At 44.1% G+C, this 14,277-nt stretch overlaps 1 protein-coding gene across 1 annotated transcript in view; it reads left to right on the top strand.

The window, feature by feature from the left end:
• LOC130130991 (H(+)/Cl(-) exchange transporter 5-like) overlaps positions 1-14,277 on the top strand; it is a 64,583-nt gene that overhangs the window by 49,382 nt on the left and 924 nt on the right. The window contains exons 13-16 of the mRNA XM_056300851.1: positions 69-211; positions 2,026-2,175; positions 6,110-6,215; positions 6,689-6,909. Of these exons, the coding sequence (XP_056156826.1) occupies positions 69-211; positions 2,026-2,175; positions 6,110-6,215; positions 6,689-6,909 (620 nt within the window). The remainder of the gene's footprint in view (positions 1-68; positions 212-2,025; positions 2,176-6,109; positions 6,216-6,688; positions 6,910-14,277) is intronic.

The following is a 14,277-nucleotide window of genomic DNA, read 5'->3' as shown; positions in this document are numbered from 1 at the left end:
TTTAAGTGAACTTTGGTTGCCTTGAATTGTAATCTTACCCTCTTTCCTCTCCCCCTGTCCGTCTGTAGGTGGCGTGACTCGAATGACTGTGTCCCTGGTGGTTATTATGTTCGAGCTGACAGGGGGTCTGGAGTACATAGTGCCCCTCATGGCCGCTACCATGACCAGCAAATGGGTGGCGGATGCTTTTGGAAGAGAGGGCATCTATGAGGTGAGACAGAGAGTGTGTACGTTTTGTGTATTTATTTGCACCTGTGCATGTATTTGTGCGTGCCTACCCAACATTTTCCACTGTTGCATTCACTTGGCTCATTTCCACTCACTTAATTATCTGGTTTTAACTCTGAAAGTAACTCTTAAGCTCATAATTTCAGCTCGTGCTCATGTGCGATGTTTGCTTAACCCCTTAATGCTTCTGTCGGTCGTGCTCAGTACAAACACTCGCCCGAGTTCGTGATGAAGGTGCACCTGTGCTAGGCAGGGCATGTAAGAAGCTTGGGCTGTGTGTGTGTGAAGGTCAGGATTAGTGCTGCTGCATGCAGCCTGTTGGATAAGCAGGTTATGACATCACTGCTTTCAGTCGTGGGCCTCAGTGCACCGAGAAATTGTTACGTGCCGCCCAAACAGGGAATAATCAGTTTAGGGCAATATTTCAATTAATGTGTGATTTAAGATAAAGTGGGTTTTTTTTTTGTTTTTGTTTTTTGCTTATCAGTGTAAGGTCTGTGGTTCTAAGATCTTATCACATAAACAACACTGCGTCTGTTGAACATTCACATGTGCGGTTTTAAAAAGCAAGCGATAACCCGGTTAAAACATTTACACAGAAAAAGTAATCTAAAGATTAAGCAAAAAAAAAACAAAACAAAAACAACCCACTATCTAAATTATGTTACACTTACTCCAGTTTTGAACTTAAGCTGATAGTGATTACCAACTATGAAACATGTTTTGTATCTAAAAATGTCCATAACCCACCCAGTTCATGTCACGTACTGAAAAAAGCAACAAAAAAAACCCCCAAAACAAACAAAAACCACTATCTCAATTATGTTATGCTTACTCCAGTTTTGAACTTAACCTGATAATGATTACCAAATAATGGCATTTATATCTGACTGATTGTAACATCGAGTTGCTGTTGGTTTCAATCAGCCAGTTGTTGTTTTGCTTTTTTTTCTTCACATTTTTTGGTATGAAATATGTTCGTATCTAAAAAGGTCCGTAACCCACCCAGTTTATGTCATTTACTGATGCCTTTGGAACCTAAAAAAATATATTTTTAACTGTTTCAACACCACTCTTCATGCACATACACCCTCATGCTTAAAAAAACACACACACACACACACACACACACACAGAGCTGATATTCCTTGTTAGTAACACTTTACAATAAGGGTAGTTTAATTAACATAAGTTAATGCAGTAACAAGCATTAACATACAGTTTATTAACAGTTAACTAATGTGTGTAGTGATCATTTACTAATGGTGTTCATCATTTACTTACGTTATTTAGTACCTCAATTAACCTGTAAACCCTAAATAAATGTTAAAAAGAGACATGTTAACAGTTACTTGTTGCTTATTACTGCATTGATTAACTTTTAGTTAATGCTTATTACTGTATCAGCTAATGTTAATGAATGTGCCCTTCTTAACAAGAGACATATGTTAACAGTTACTTGTTGCTTATTATTGTATTGATTAACCGTTAGTTAATGCTTATTACTGCATTAACTAATGTTAATAGTATTAGTTAATAGTTAATTAATGTTAGTTAATGCTTATTAGTGTATCAACTAATATTAATGAATGTGCCCTTCTTAACAAGAGACATATGTTAACAGTTACTTGTCGCTTATTATTGTATTAATTAACCATTAGGTAATGCTTATTACTGTATTAACTAATGTTAATAGCATTAGTTAACAGTCAATTAACTTATTTAATGCTTATTATTGTGTTAACTAATGTTAATTAATGTAACCTTCTTGTAAAACGTTACCTCATTTTTCCACAGGCCCACATCAGGCTGAATGGTTATCCATTCCTGGAGCCTAAGGATGAGTTTGATCACAGCAGCCTGGCGGTGGACGTGATGAGGCCCAGGAGGGCGGACCCTGCCCTGGCAGTACTCACACAGGAGGGCATGACTGTGGGCGAGGTGGAGGTAGGCACACACACATGCACACACACACGCATATATATATATATATACACTACCGTTCAAAAGTTTGGGATCACCCAAACAATTTTGTGTTTTCCATGAAAAGTCACACTTATTCACCACCATATGTTGTGAAATGAATAGAAAATAGAGTCAAGACATTGACAAGGTTAGAAATAATGATTTGTATTTGAAATAAGATTTTTTTTACATCAAACTTTGCTTTTGTCAAAGAATCCTCCATTTGCAGCAATTACAGCATTGCAGACCTTTGGCATTCTAGCTGTTAATTTGTTGAGGTAATCTGGAGAAATTGCACCCCACGCTTCCAGAAGCAGCTCCCACAAGTTGGATTGGTTGGATGGGCACTTCTTTGAGCAGATTGAGTTTCTGGAGCATCACATTTGTGGGGTCAATTAAACGCTCAAAATGGCCAGAAAAAGAGAACTTTCATCTGAAACTCGACAGTCTATTCTTGTTCTTAGAAATGAAGGCTATTCCATGCGAGAAATTGCTAAGAAATTGAAGATTTCCTACACCGGTGTGTACTACTCCCTTCAGAGGACAGCACAAACAGGCTCTAACCAGAGTAGAAAAAGAAGTGGGAGGCCGCGTTGCACAACTGAGCAAGAAGATAAGTACATTAGAGTCTCTAGTTTGAGAAACAGACGCCTCACAGGTCCCCAACTGGCATCTTCATTAAATAGTACCTGTTAGAGCCTGTTTGTGCTGTCCTCTGAAGGGAGTAGTACACACCGGTGTAGGAAATCTTCAATTTCTTAGCAATTTCTCGCATGGAATAGCCTTCATTTCTAAGAACAAGAATAGACTGTCGAGTTTCAGATGAAAGTTCTCTTTTTCTGGCCATTTTGAGCGTTTAATTGACCCCACAAATGTGATGCTCCAGAAACTCAATCTGCTCAAAGAAGTGCCCATCCAACCAATCCAACTTGTGGGAGCTGCTTCTGGAAGCGTGGGGTGCAATTTCTCCAGATTACCTCAACAAATTAACAGCTAGAATGCCAAAGGTCTGCAATGCTGTAATTGCTGCAAATGGAGGATTCTTTGACGAAAGCAAAGTTTGATGTAAAAAAAATCTTATTTCAAATACAAATCATTATTTCTAACCTTGTCAATGTCTTGACTCTATTTTCTATTCATTTCACAACATATGGTGGTGAATAAGTGTGACTTTTCATGGAAAACACGAAATTGTTTGGGTGATCCCAAACTTTTGAACGGTAGTGTATATATATATATATATATATATATATATATATACACACACATAGGCAGATACATACCCTCACATTATCAACATCACACAACAAACATACAGCCCTATGGAAAAAGATGAACTCATGCATACACAGTTGAGTGCAGTCATGCTCATGCAGTGAGTTGCACACACCTGCAGAAATAAAAACACATGCATAGATGAATCCACGCACACAGATGAAGATACAGACATGCACACCCCAATGTACAGATGGATACACATATGTTGGTGTTGGTCTGTAGACGTCACTGCCAGCTGTTTCTTGCTTCCGCCTTCGTGAGAGGCAGCTTCGTGAGATCGATAACTTTTATTTTCTTACTATCGCTTCTCTGTATTCTGCCCTAACCTCTTCATTTTGTTCTGATTTAGCTATTTTCTGTGCTTAGTTCACTTATCGCTAGATTCTCTAGTTTTCTTTCTCATACGTCTCTTGTGTTCAGCTCCTCGTTCCTAGTTTGTTACTAGCCTTGAGCTTAGCCTAGCTTAGCAGTTAGCTCTATTACATTTACAGTCAAAGCAGCCTCGTTAAAACGATGGTTTGTGGTGACTGCTGCATAGTTACAGATAGGTTGTCTCTACTAGAGAGACATGTCTGTGAGTTAGAGCAGCTTCTTTCGGCTAGGATTACATTAGATGTGACGGGCACTCCAGGCAGCCTTTGCCCCGGGCCTGACAACAGACCTGCTATTGTTAGCACTAGCTCGGCCTTGTCAGCAGATGCGGTGGAGTTTGTCTCTGTTTATCGCCGTGGGAAGGCTTGCAAGAGCAAGCCATCGGTCGTGTGGCCTGGTCTGCAGTCACCTCTCCCAACTGCAAACCGGTTTTCGCTACTCACCAGCCCTGTTTGTAGTCCTACCAGCCAGCGTGCTTCTCCCCCTCCTGTCGACAGAGTAAAGCAACGCACGCTAGTGATAGAGACTCCATTACCCGCAATATTAGCTTTCAGGCCTTGTTACTCGACTGAAACTGCTCTAACCAGAGTGGTGAACAATCTTTTACTAGCTATGGACTCTGATTCCCACTTCTGTGCTTCAACTACTGGAACTCAGTAGAGCCTTTGACACCATTGATCACTGTATACTATTAGACAGATTAAATTGTAATTTTGGTGTCTCTGGCTTAGCTCTCTCTTGGCTTTAGTCCTACTTATCTGGAAGAACATTGTGTCTGCTATTTCTATTTTTTAAAAAAAAATAAATTTCTGGGTATTCATATTTCACACTCCCTCTTCTGGTCTGCTACCTATTTTAAAACACGAAACAGAGACTGTACTTTGTAAGATGCCTTAAAAAAAAATCTTGACTCTCCAAAACTATCTTTGCCAGATTTTACGGAGCTACAATAGGAAGTGTCATTACTTGGAGGCAATCTGCTGTGGTTTGTCAACCTTACAGAACAAGAGATCACAGTTGATTTAAAAGGAGAATAAAACCAGCATCAAGGATCATAATCTCACCACTGCCATAGCTTCAAGACGTGTACTCCCCATGATAAAAATAAAGCCCTAAACATCATCTAGGACCAGTCACACAACAAATACCACTAAATACTTTTCACTCCTTCAAAATCAACATCAAAATTCTCTGATGTTAAATATGGTGTACTTCAGGGCTCAGTTCTTGGCCCTCTACTTTTCTGTCTTTATATTTCACTTCTTGGCCAAATTATACGCAGTTATGGAATACATTTCCATTGCTATGCTGATGATACTCAGCTGTATGTGCCTATAAGGGCTCATCAGACCTTATCATACTCAAATGACTAAATTAGCTGCTTGCTTGGCTACTGTGGAAAAAATTGGATGTCACTTTCTGCTTTTAAATTTGGATAAAACCGAGATTGCTGGTCATTGGCCCTGCTAGACACAGACACCAGTTTGATCAAGTAACGATAACAATCAGCAACTCTGTGGTTTCACAAAGTGTGGCAGCCAAAAATCTTGGTGTTATGTTTGATCCCAGCCTTTCCTTTGATAAGCACATTAAAGAAATCACAAAGACTGCCTTTTTTCACTTACATAACATAGCTAAAATTTGGTCTTTTGTCTCCATGGCTGATGCAGAGTCTCTAATACATGCATTTGTTTCATCCAGACTTGATTACTGTAATGGTCTGTTTTCAGGTCTGCCACATTCTAGTACTAAAAGTCTTCAGATGGTTCAGAATGCTGCAGCTAGAATCCTAACTAAATCTAGGAAATGTGACCATATTATACCAATTCTTGCCTCCTTTCATTGGCTTCCTATCCATGTTAGATCAGAATACAAGGTGTGTCTGCTGACTTATAAAATCACACACATGCAGTGTGGAACAAGACATATACACATTCACACACTCGTTCAAAAAACCCAGTCTTGCACTCCCCCACCTCTTTCTCACTGTGTGCTGCTTATGCTGCATGCCTATTTCACACTGCATTTACTGAACTCTTGGTACATACACACCATAAACTGTACCGCATACTGAGTAACTGCTTTCAACATCTGCTTTTTACTCATTTTGTTTATGAATTTTAGATGCATTTGCATACTTGAGTGTCTTGTATTGTTTTAATATTAATTACAAATATATTCAATGTTGCAACAATTTTTGTATTATTTCAATGAGGTTTCATAAATATACTCACTGCATGTACTCATTTGTTTGCCTCCGACCCAGTCCCTGGTGGAGAGCACCCACTACAGTGGCTTCCCCATCGTGGTCTCACAGGAGTCCCAGAGATTGGTTGGATTTGTGTTAAGGAGAGACCTGCTGATATCAATCGGTAAGATTGTGTGTGGTGTGTGTGTGTGTGTGTGTGTGTGTGTGTGTGTGTGTGTGTGTGTGTGTGTGTGTGTGTGTGAGAGACTAAATGTACCCATGGTAGCTCATCCCGGATCAGTGAATAATAATGTATAATTCTGTCATGTGTGCTGTACTCTGTATTTCTCTCTCTCTCTCTCTCTCTCTCTCTCTCTCTCTCTCTCTCTCTCTCTCCTCTCTCTCTCTCTCTCTCTCTCTCTCTCTCTCTGTCTCTCTCTCTCTCTCTCTCACTCACTCACTCTCTCCCCCCCCCCCATTGTTCTTCTCTATTACCTCCTCCTTCACCCCTTTACCCCTACCCGATTCTCTCTTTCCTCATTTTCGCTAACTTCTCTCTCCCTCTCCTCGAGATAGCTACAGGCAGATACGTCATTTTTTTTCAGCCTGCACACATCCATATGTATTTCAAATGCACTCCCCCCTTCCACCCACCAGACAATGCCAGGCAGCGTCAGGACGGCGTGGTCAGCGCCTCCCAGGTGTTGTTCACCGAGCATGCTCCGGCCCAGGCTCACGATGCACCCCCTCCCCTCCGCCTCCGGGCCATCCTTGACCTGTGTCCCTTCACAGTCACCGACCACACCCCCATGGACATCACCGTGGATATATTCAGGAAACTGGGGCTCCGCCAGTGTCTGGTCACCCATAATGGGTCAGTACAAACACACACATACACAATGGAAACAGCGATTACCTGTGCTTCTACTGTTTTTATCCCGATATTGTAGATACTGATAAGAAAAGCTAAGTGAAACACAATAAAGCTGTTGCAAAACGGTTTTTCATGCTTTGTACAGGTGGAAAAGTTGTTTCAATTAAAGGGAAAATTCACTGATTTTCAACCTTATTTCTGTCCATCTGCGGCAGGGATAGCAAATTAAATCACCTGCAGTTGTTGACGAATGTTTCTGCATCTCTGGGGCGGCAGTGAAACGTTTTTTTTTTTTCTTGGCTTTTTCTCTTTTTCTCTTCAATTGTAATTGGCCAATTACCTTATTTTCCAAGCCGTCCCGGTCGCTGCTCCACCCCCTCTGCCGATCCGGGGAGGGCTGCAGACTACCACATGCCTCCTCCGATACATGTGGAGTCGCCAGCTGCTTCTTTTCACCTGACAGTGAGGAGTTTTGGCAGGGGGACGTAGCGTGTGGAGGATCACGCTGTCCCCCCCAGTTCCCCCTCCCCCCTGAACAGGTGCCTCGACCGATCAGAAGAGGTACTAGTGCTATTGATGGAAAGACTATGAGCAGGACAACACTGATTTCGCCGTCAATGTAGTACACAGTTGGCATCATGGTGGCGTGGCGGTCTATTCCATTGCCTACCAACACGGGGATCGCCGGTTCGAATCCCCATGTTACCTCCTGCTTGGTTGGGCGTCCCTACAGACACAATTGGCCATGTCTGCAGGTGGGAAGCTAGGTGTGGATATATGCTACTCACGCAACTTTCGCTGTAGGCTATCTGTGGCAAATTGTGGTCATTCACTCACTCATGGTGGACCTGAGAGGGACGTCTGCTGTTGCCCCCCCCCCCCCCACCTTTCTCATTGACCATTGCCTTGCTGCACCTACACGTGCAGTACAGGTGCACCGTGGATCTGGACAGTTTCTTGTTTCTTTCAGTCTCTTCGCCTTTACTAGAGTTTCGCATGCATGTTTGCTCTGCTTCGTGAAGGAAGGTGGCTTTAAATGCTCAGCCGTATCTACACTGCATTGTTCTGTAGGGCAGTGGCTACTGTGCCGTTACCGGTGCTTTATTTGCTCAGGCTTCAGGTAATCTGACTTCACTAACGGCAAACTCTCATGCCATGGAAGGTCATTCTCGTGTAATTCACTTTAACCTGAGCAAATAAAGTGCCGCGCTATATAGCCTCCAAACATGACAAGTCCAAACATTAACAATACACGTTAATGTTCAATTTGAAAATTAAAGCTTACTTCAGGTTTTGGTAGACATTAATCAAGGTCGAGGGTTGAGGGTGTCTTCAAGCGGACGTCACGTAGCAGATGATATTAACGTTCCAAATGGCCCATAGAAATGCCACAGAAATTACTAAAACTGGATCAAATAATGTTGATGCGAGCCTGGAAGGGCGGTAAGAACAGTCTCATAGCAAAGATAGTTAATGTGGGCATCTGGGTAGCGTGGTGGTCTATTCCGTTGCCTACCAACACAGGGATCACCGGTTCGAATCCCTGTGTTACCTCCGGCTTGGCCCGCGTCCCTACAGACACAGTTGACTGTGTCTGCGGATGGTAAGCCGGATGTGGGTATGTGTCCTGGTGACTGCACTAGTGCCTCCTCTGGTCGGTCGGTGGCACCTGCTCGGGAATAGCATGATCTTCCCATGTGCTACGTCCCCTTGGCGAAACTTGTCACTGTCAGGTGAAAAGAATCTCTCTGGATCTACACAGTTCACATGAATGATCCGGTTGACACTAAAAACAGCAACTAATTGTCGCCAAAAGGCAAGGAGTTTGCAGGTGTTCAAGATTTCTCAATTTTGCTCTTGAATGTTTTTGGGAACGCCATCTTATCGCGTCATTTGCATATGGAAACTTGTTATTTGATTAACACCAGCTAACTGAAGCAAACATAATTTGCACTTCAGTATCTTGAAATGTACTACAATTTGATTTAAATTGGATAGAAATACTCCCATTCTCCTTTTGAATGGCTGTCTTTCCCAGCAGTTGGAGAGACTGTCCTGTATCCTGAAGGTCGTATGTTTAATTCCAGAAGCACACAGCATATGGGAAGATTGTTACGGTTAAAGATTATTAAATATCTTTCTATATAACAAATAAAATGTAAATGCTTTGGAAGCTGATACGTAGATGAGTGGCTGAATATGAAATGATTGATGCTCATTTTAGGGCAGTTTTTCACATAAAAGGATATTTTAATAGTTTCATGTTGTATACACGCACGGCATGGTGGTGCAGTGGTTAGCGCGGTCGCCTCACAGCAAGAAGGTCCAGGGTTCAAGCCCCGGGGTAGTCCAACCTTGGTGGTCGTCCCGGCTCTTCCTCTGTGTGGAGTTTGCATGTTCTCCCTGTGTCTGTGTGGGTTTCCTCTGGGTGCTCCGGTTTCCTCCCACAGTCCAAAGACACGTAGGTCAGGTGAATTGGCTGTACTAAATTGTCCCTAGGTATGAATGTGTGTGTGTGTCTGTCGGCCCTATGTGATGGCCTGGCAGCCTGTTCAGGGTGTCTCCCTGCCTGCTGCCCAGTGACTGCTGGGATAGGTTCCAGCATCCCCGCGACCCCGAGAGCAGGATAAGTGGGTCGGATAATGGATGGATGGATGGATGGATGGATAGATGGATGGATGTTGTATACACCGATCAGCCGAAACATTAAAACCCCCGACAGGTGAAGTGAATAACATTGATTATCTCATGACATCCCACAGAAGAGCTTCTCTAGCTCATATTGCTGAAAAAGTTAATGGGGGCCATGATAGACAGGTGTCAGAACACACAGTGCATCGCAGCTTGCTGTGTATGGGGCTGTGTAGCTGCAGACCAGTCAGAGTGCCCATGATGACCCCTGTCCACCACCGAAAGCACCTACAATGGGCACATGAGCATCAGAACTGGACCATGGAGCAGTGGAAGAAGGTGGCCTGGTCTGATAAATCATGTTTTCGTTTATATCATGTGGACGGCCAGGTGCATGTGCATCTTTTACCTGGGGAAGAGATGGCACCAGGATGCACTACAGGAAGAAGGCAAGCCTGTGGAGGCAGTGTGATGCTCTGGGCAATGTTCTGCTGGGAAACCTTGGGTCCTGACATTCATGTGGATGTTACTTTCACATGTATCACCTGCCTAAACATTGTTCCAGACCAGGTACACCCCCTCATGGCCACGGTACTCCTTGATGGCAGTGGCCTCTTCCAGCAGGATAATGTGCCCTGCCACACAGCAAAAATTGTTCAGGAATGGTTTAAGGAACATGACAAAGAGTTCAAGGTGTTGCCTTGGCCTCCCAAGTTCCCCAGATCTCAATCTCAATCACAACCTACAGAACTTAAAGGATGTGCTGCTAACATCTTGGTGCCACATACCAGAGGACTCCTTCAGAGGTCTTGTGGAGTCCATGCCTCGACGGGTCAAAGCTGTTTTGGTGGCGCGGGGGACTACACAGTGTTAGGCTGATGGTTTTAATGTTTTGGCTAATCGATGTATTTCGGGGGTGCCCAACTCCAGGCCTCGAGGGCCGCAGTGTCTGCAATATTTGTTGCAACCGTGCACTATACCACCTTATTTAACTAATTCCTTTCCCTCCTTGGTCCAAGAGGTGAGTTAATTAGTTAAATGTCCATTTGCACATCAGAAAATTCTTGGGCTTTTCTCGTATAACTGCCTACGAGTGTCTTTCATTAAAGAGGAGGAGGGCTTTGCCACATCTTTTTACAGGACTCCGTTAGCTGTGTGATGTTTAAAGGCTTTCGTGTATCTACCGCCTGCTCCAAGACCCCCTAAAGAATTTTCAAAGCATTGGTATCCAGGCTGTTTCTTGGCTGTTTCACATCCCTCCAGTTTTTTATTTCCTAGCCATTCTGTGGTTTTGCTCTTGTGTTTTGGATCGTTGTGTTGAAAAATCAATTTTCACTTGCGCTAAAGCTTTTAGACAGATGGCCCGGGTCAGTGGAGGTCAATGCTGATGTTATGATAGCCAGGCTCTGAAGTGCCCAAAACAACTCCAAACTGTAATGCTCCTGCCATCATGTGTTACAGCAGTTTGGTTCTTCTGTTCAAAGGCATAGTTCTGTTTGCGTCACACTTTACGTCTTGCATGTCAGCCAGATCTTTGAACTGTTTCCCAGAGCACATCGCTCCGTTAGTCTTGTTCATCACTGGTCTCTGGCAAACTTGAGTCACACATTTATGCTCTCATCTTCTTAGGTTTATTCCTTCTAAACCTTCAAATTTGGACCATCTCTGGGGGCATCCGGGTAGCATAGCGGTCTATTCCATTGCCTACCAACGCGGGGATCGCTGGTTCGAATCACCGTGTTGCCTCTGGCTTGGTCGGGCGTCCCTACAGACACAGTTGACTGTGTCTGCGGGTCGGAAGCCAGATGTGGGTTTGTGCCCTGGTCACTGCACTAGCGCCTCCTCTGGTTGGTCAGGGCGCCTGTTTGTGGGGCAGGGTGTTCAGAGGGGAGGGAAAACTGGGGGGAATAGCGTGATCCTCCCACACGCTACGTCTCCCCTGGCGAAACTCCTCACTGTCAGGTGAAAAGAAGCGGCTGGTGACTCCACATGTATCGGCAGAGGCATGTGGTAGTCTGCAGCCCTGAGTGGGGTAGTTGGCCAAGCACAATTGGGGAGGGAAAAAAAGGGGGAGGGGGGGATTGTACCATCGCTTTAAAGCTGACTTGAGTATCTCAGCACTGATTTCGGGGAGAGGTGCCTGTAGGACCTGTGATGTTATTCTGGAGTTCTTGGAGCATCTATTCACCAGTGGTTCAGCTAAATGTTGTTGGCTTGTTCAGAACAGCCAGTGATTTGAGTTTTTCTCCATATGTAAATTATCTTTGTTGCCAAGTAATTGCTAAAAAATTGCTTCTTAACCCCTACAAGACTTGTGCGCATGGTTGATCTTTCTCAAGTCCTCAGAGTTGTCTGGCACGTGACTACAAACATGTAATGTCAAGACTGAGACAGACCAGGTTTCTGGTCTTGATATAAGATGAGATCAAGTTACTCTCTAAGAACATTTTAACCATTTGCACATGTTTTGGTGCACCAGTTATTACTTTCAGTCATTTCATGATAATAGTATAATAGTTGGGGCGTATGTGTTTCGACAGAGGGAAATTATATTTTGTTCATATTAGCAAAGTGTGATAGTTACTTTGTTACTTTGTTAGCTGGGTTAACATAATCTATCATTACTGTTGAGACAAGGGTCCGATAGCTACACATCCAAATATTTCAATAAAGAGTGTACTTGTTAATTTGCAAAACTGTAGCTGGCTTGCTAGATGTGTGTGTGTGTGTGTGTGTGTGTGTACATGTTTAGCTGTCCTTGTACGGACCAAATGTCCACACAAGGATAGCAAAACCTGACAGGACGTACCTTGTGCGGACTTTTCAGGGGTCCGCACAAGGAAAAGGGTCTATTTAGGGTTAGGAGTTGGTTTTAGGGTTACAGTTAGAATTAGGGTTAGGTTAAGGTTAGAGTAAGGGTAAGGGTTAGGGTTACACATGTAGTTTGCGTGGGTAAGGTTAGGGTTAAGGGCTACGAAATGAATGAAGTCAATGAGGGGTCCGCACAAGGATAGTGAAACACGACTGTGTGTGTGTGTGTGTGTGTGTGTGTGTGTGTGTGTGTGTGTGTGTGTGTGTGTGTTAGAGTAAATTGTATATGTGTACGAGAGGTCCAGATGTATTTCGGCCTGCACGGCCCCTCATATGTTTGTGTATAGATACACTGGTATGGAGCAGATACACAGACTGGTTGGTTGGCTTTATGCTGCATGTATTGTGTGACTGTCTGGAAATAGTGCATAATTGATCCATGGAACCAAGAGCATCACTAAACCATGTTTTCCATTAGAAATCTTAACAACTTCAACGCCCGCATTGTTTTTTCGAATTCTGTCTCTGGCCTCGTAATGGCAATAGTATGTGACCGCATGGGTAATGACGAACATGAACATGAATGATGGGTAATGTGAGGGACAGACCAGCGGGGTAGAATTGAACACGCCCCGTGAGAAAGCACTAACTGTTGTCGTCAGTTCATTCCTTCTCCATTAATTTTCATCCTTTCTGCTCCTCAATCATAAATATTTTGATACACAAGTCTTCTGCGCTGCACTGCACGCTCTCACCCACTCTCTTTTTCACACACTCCTCCCACAGACTTGGGTTGGAGCACAAGCTCCAGCAGAAGGCACGCACGCATACACACACACACACACACACACACAGTCTTCACAGCTGGACACCAAATATGTCAATAACAGTTTTGTATAGATGCTCACAGCACACATACACACTTATGCTTTCTCTCTCTCTCTCTCTCTCACTCTCATTAAAATTGCACCTATTGTACTTCTGCAGGACTGTACATACGTCGTAACTGTAGAGATGCGATTTTAGGTGGTGACTAATCAGCCCCATATGTTTAGTGTGAGCAGAGTGATGGAGTGAGTGACAGAGAGAGAGTGACAGAGATGGAGAGAGCGAGAGAGACTGATGTGTGTGTGTGGAGCGAGAGAGAGAAGCAGAGTTGGAGAGGGAACAGCAGGCAGATGGATGTGTGGTGTGTACAAAGAAAGAACGCAAAATTGCGACAGAAATAAACTGTCACCAACCAACCACCATCAGCCGAGGTACTGTTGCGCAAGGCGCTCTATTTTTGAGCCACTTCGGACTCTGCTGTGGGATTTCACCAGGGATCTGCTGAGTGGCCTGAGAATTATTTAGAAAACAAAGAGAAGATGTTGCCACTGTGACCCCGTGCTCATCGCCGGGGGAGTGGGTCATTAAGCTGTATGGAGACATCATGTTTGGTTGTGTCCGATGATCACGTTTGGTGTCAAGATGGTGCAACAGGATGAAATCCTGTAACCGGTCTTTAGCGCATCATTTCTAATTTGCATCTAAGTTAACGTCAGCTGGGGGTATCCAGGTAGCATGGCGGTCTCTACCAACACAGGGATCGCCGGTTCGAATCCCCGTGTTACATCCGGCTTGGTCGGGCGTCCCTACAATCCCGTTTGGCCGCGTCTGCAGGTGGGAAGCCGGATGTGGGTATGTGTCCTGGTCACTGCACTAGCGCCTCCTCTGGTTGGTCGGGGCACCTGTTTGTGGGGGCTGGGGGGCTGGGGGGAACAGCGTGATCCTCCCACGTGCTACATCCCCCTGGTGAAACTCCTCACTGTCAGGTGAAAAGAAGCGGCTTGCGACTCCACATGTATCGGAGGAGGCATGTGGTAGTCTGCAGCCCTTCCTGGATTGGTGGAGGGGGTGGGGCAGTGACCGGGACAGCTCAGAAGAGTGG

The sequence above is a fragment of the Lampris incognitus genome, chromosome 20 (genome assembly GCF_029633865.1).
Source record: "Lampris incognitus isolate fLamInc1 chromosome 20, fLamInc1.hap2, whole genome shotgun sequence".
NCBI classification, from domain to species: Eukaryota; Metazoa; Chordata; class Actinopteri; order Lampriformes; family Lampridae; genus Lampris; species Lampris incognitus.
Note: the sequence above shows the minus strand (reverse complement) of the source record. Positions and strands in the feature narration are given on the sequence as shown.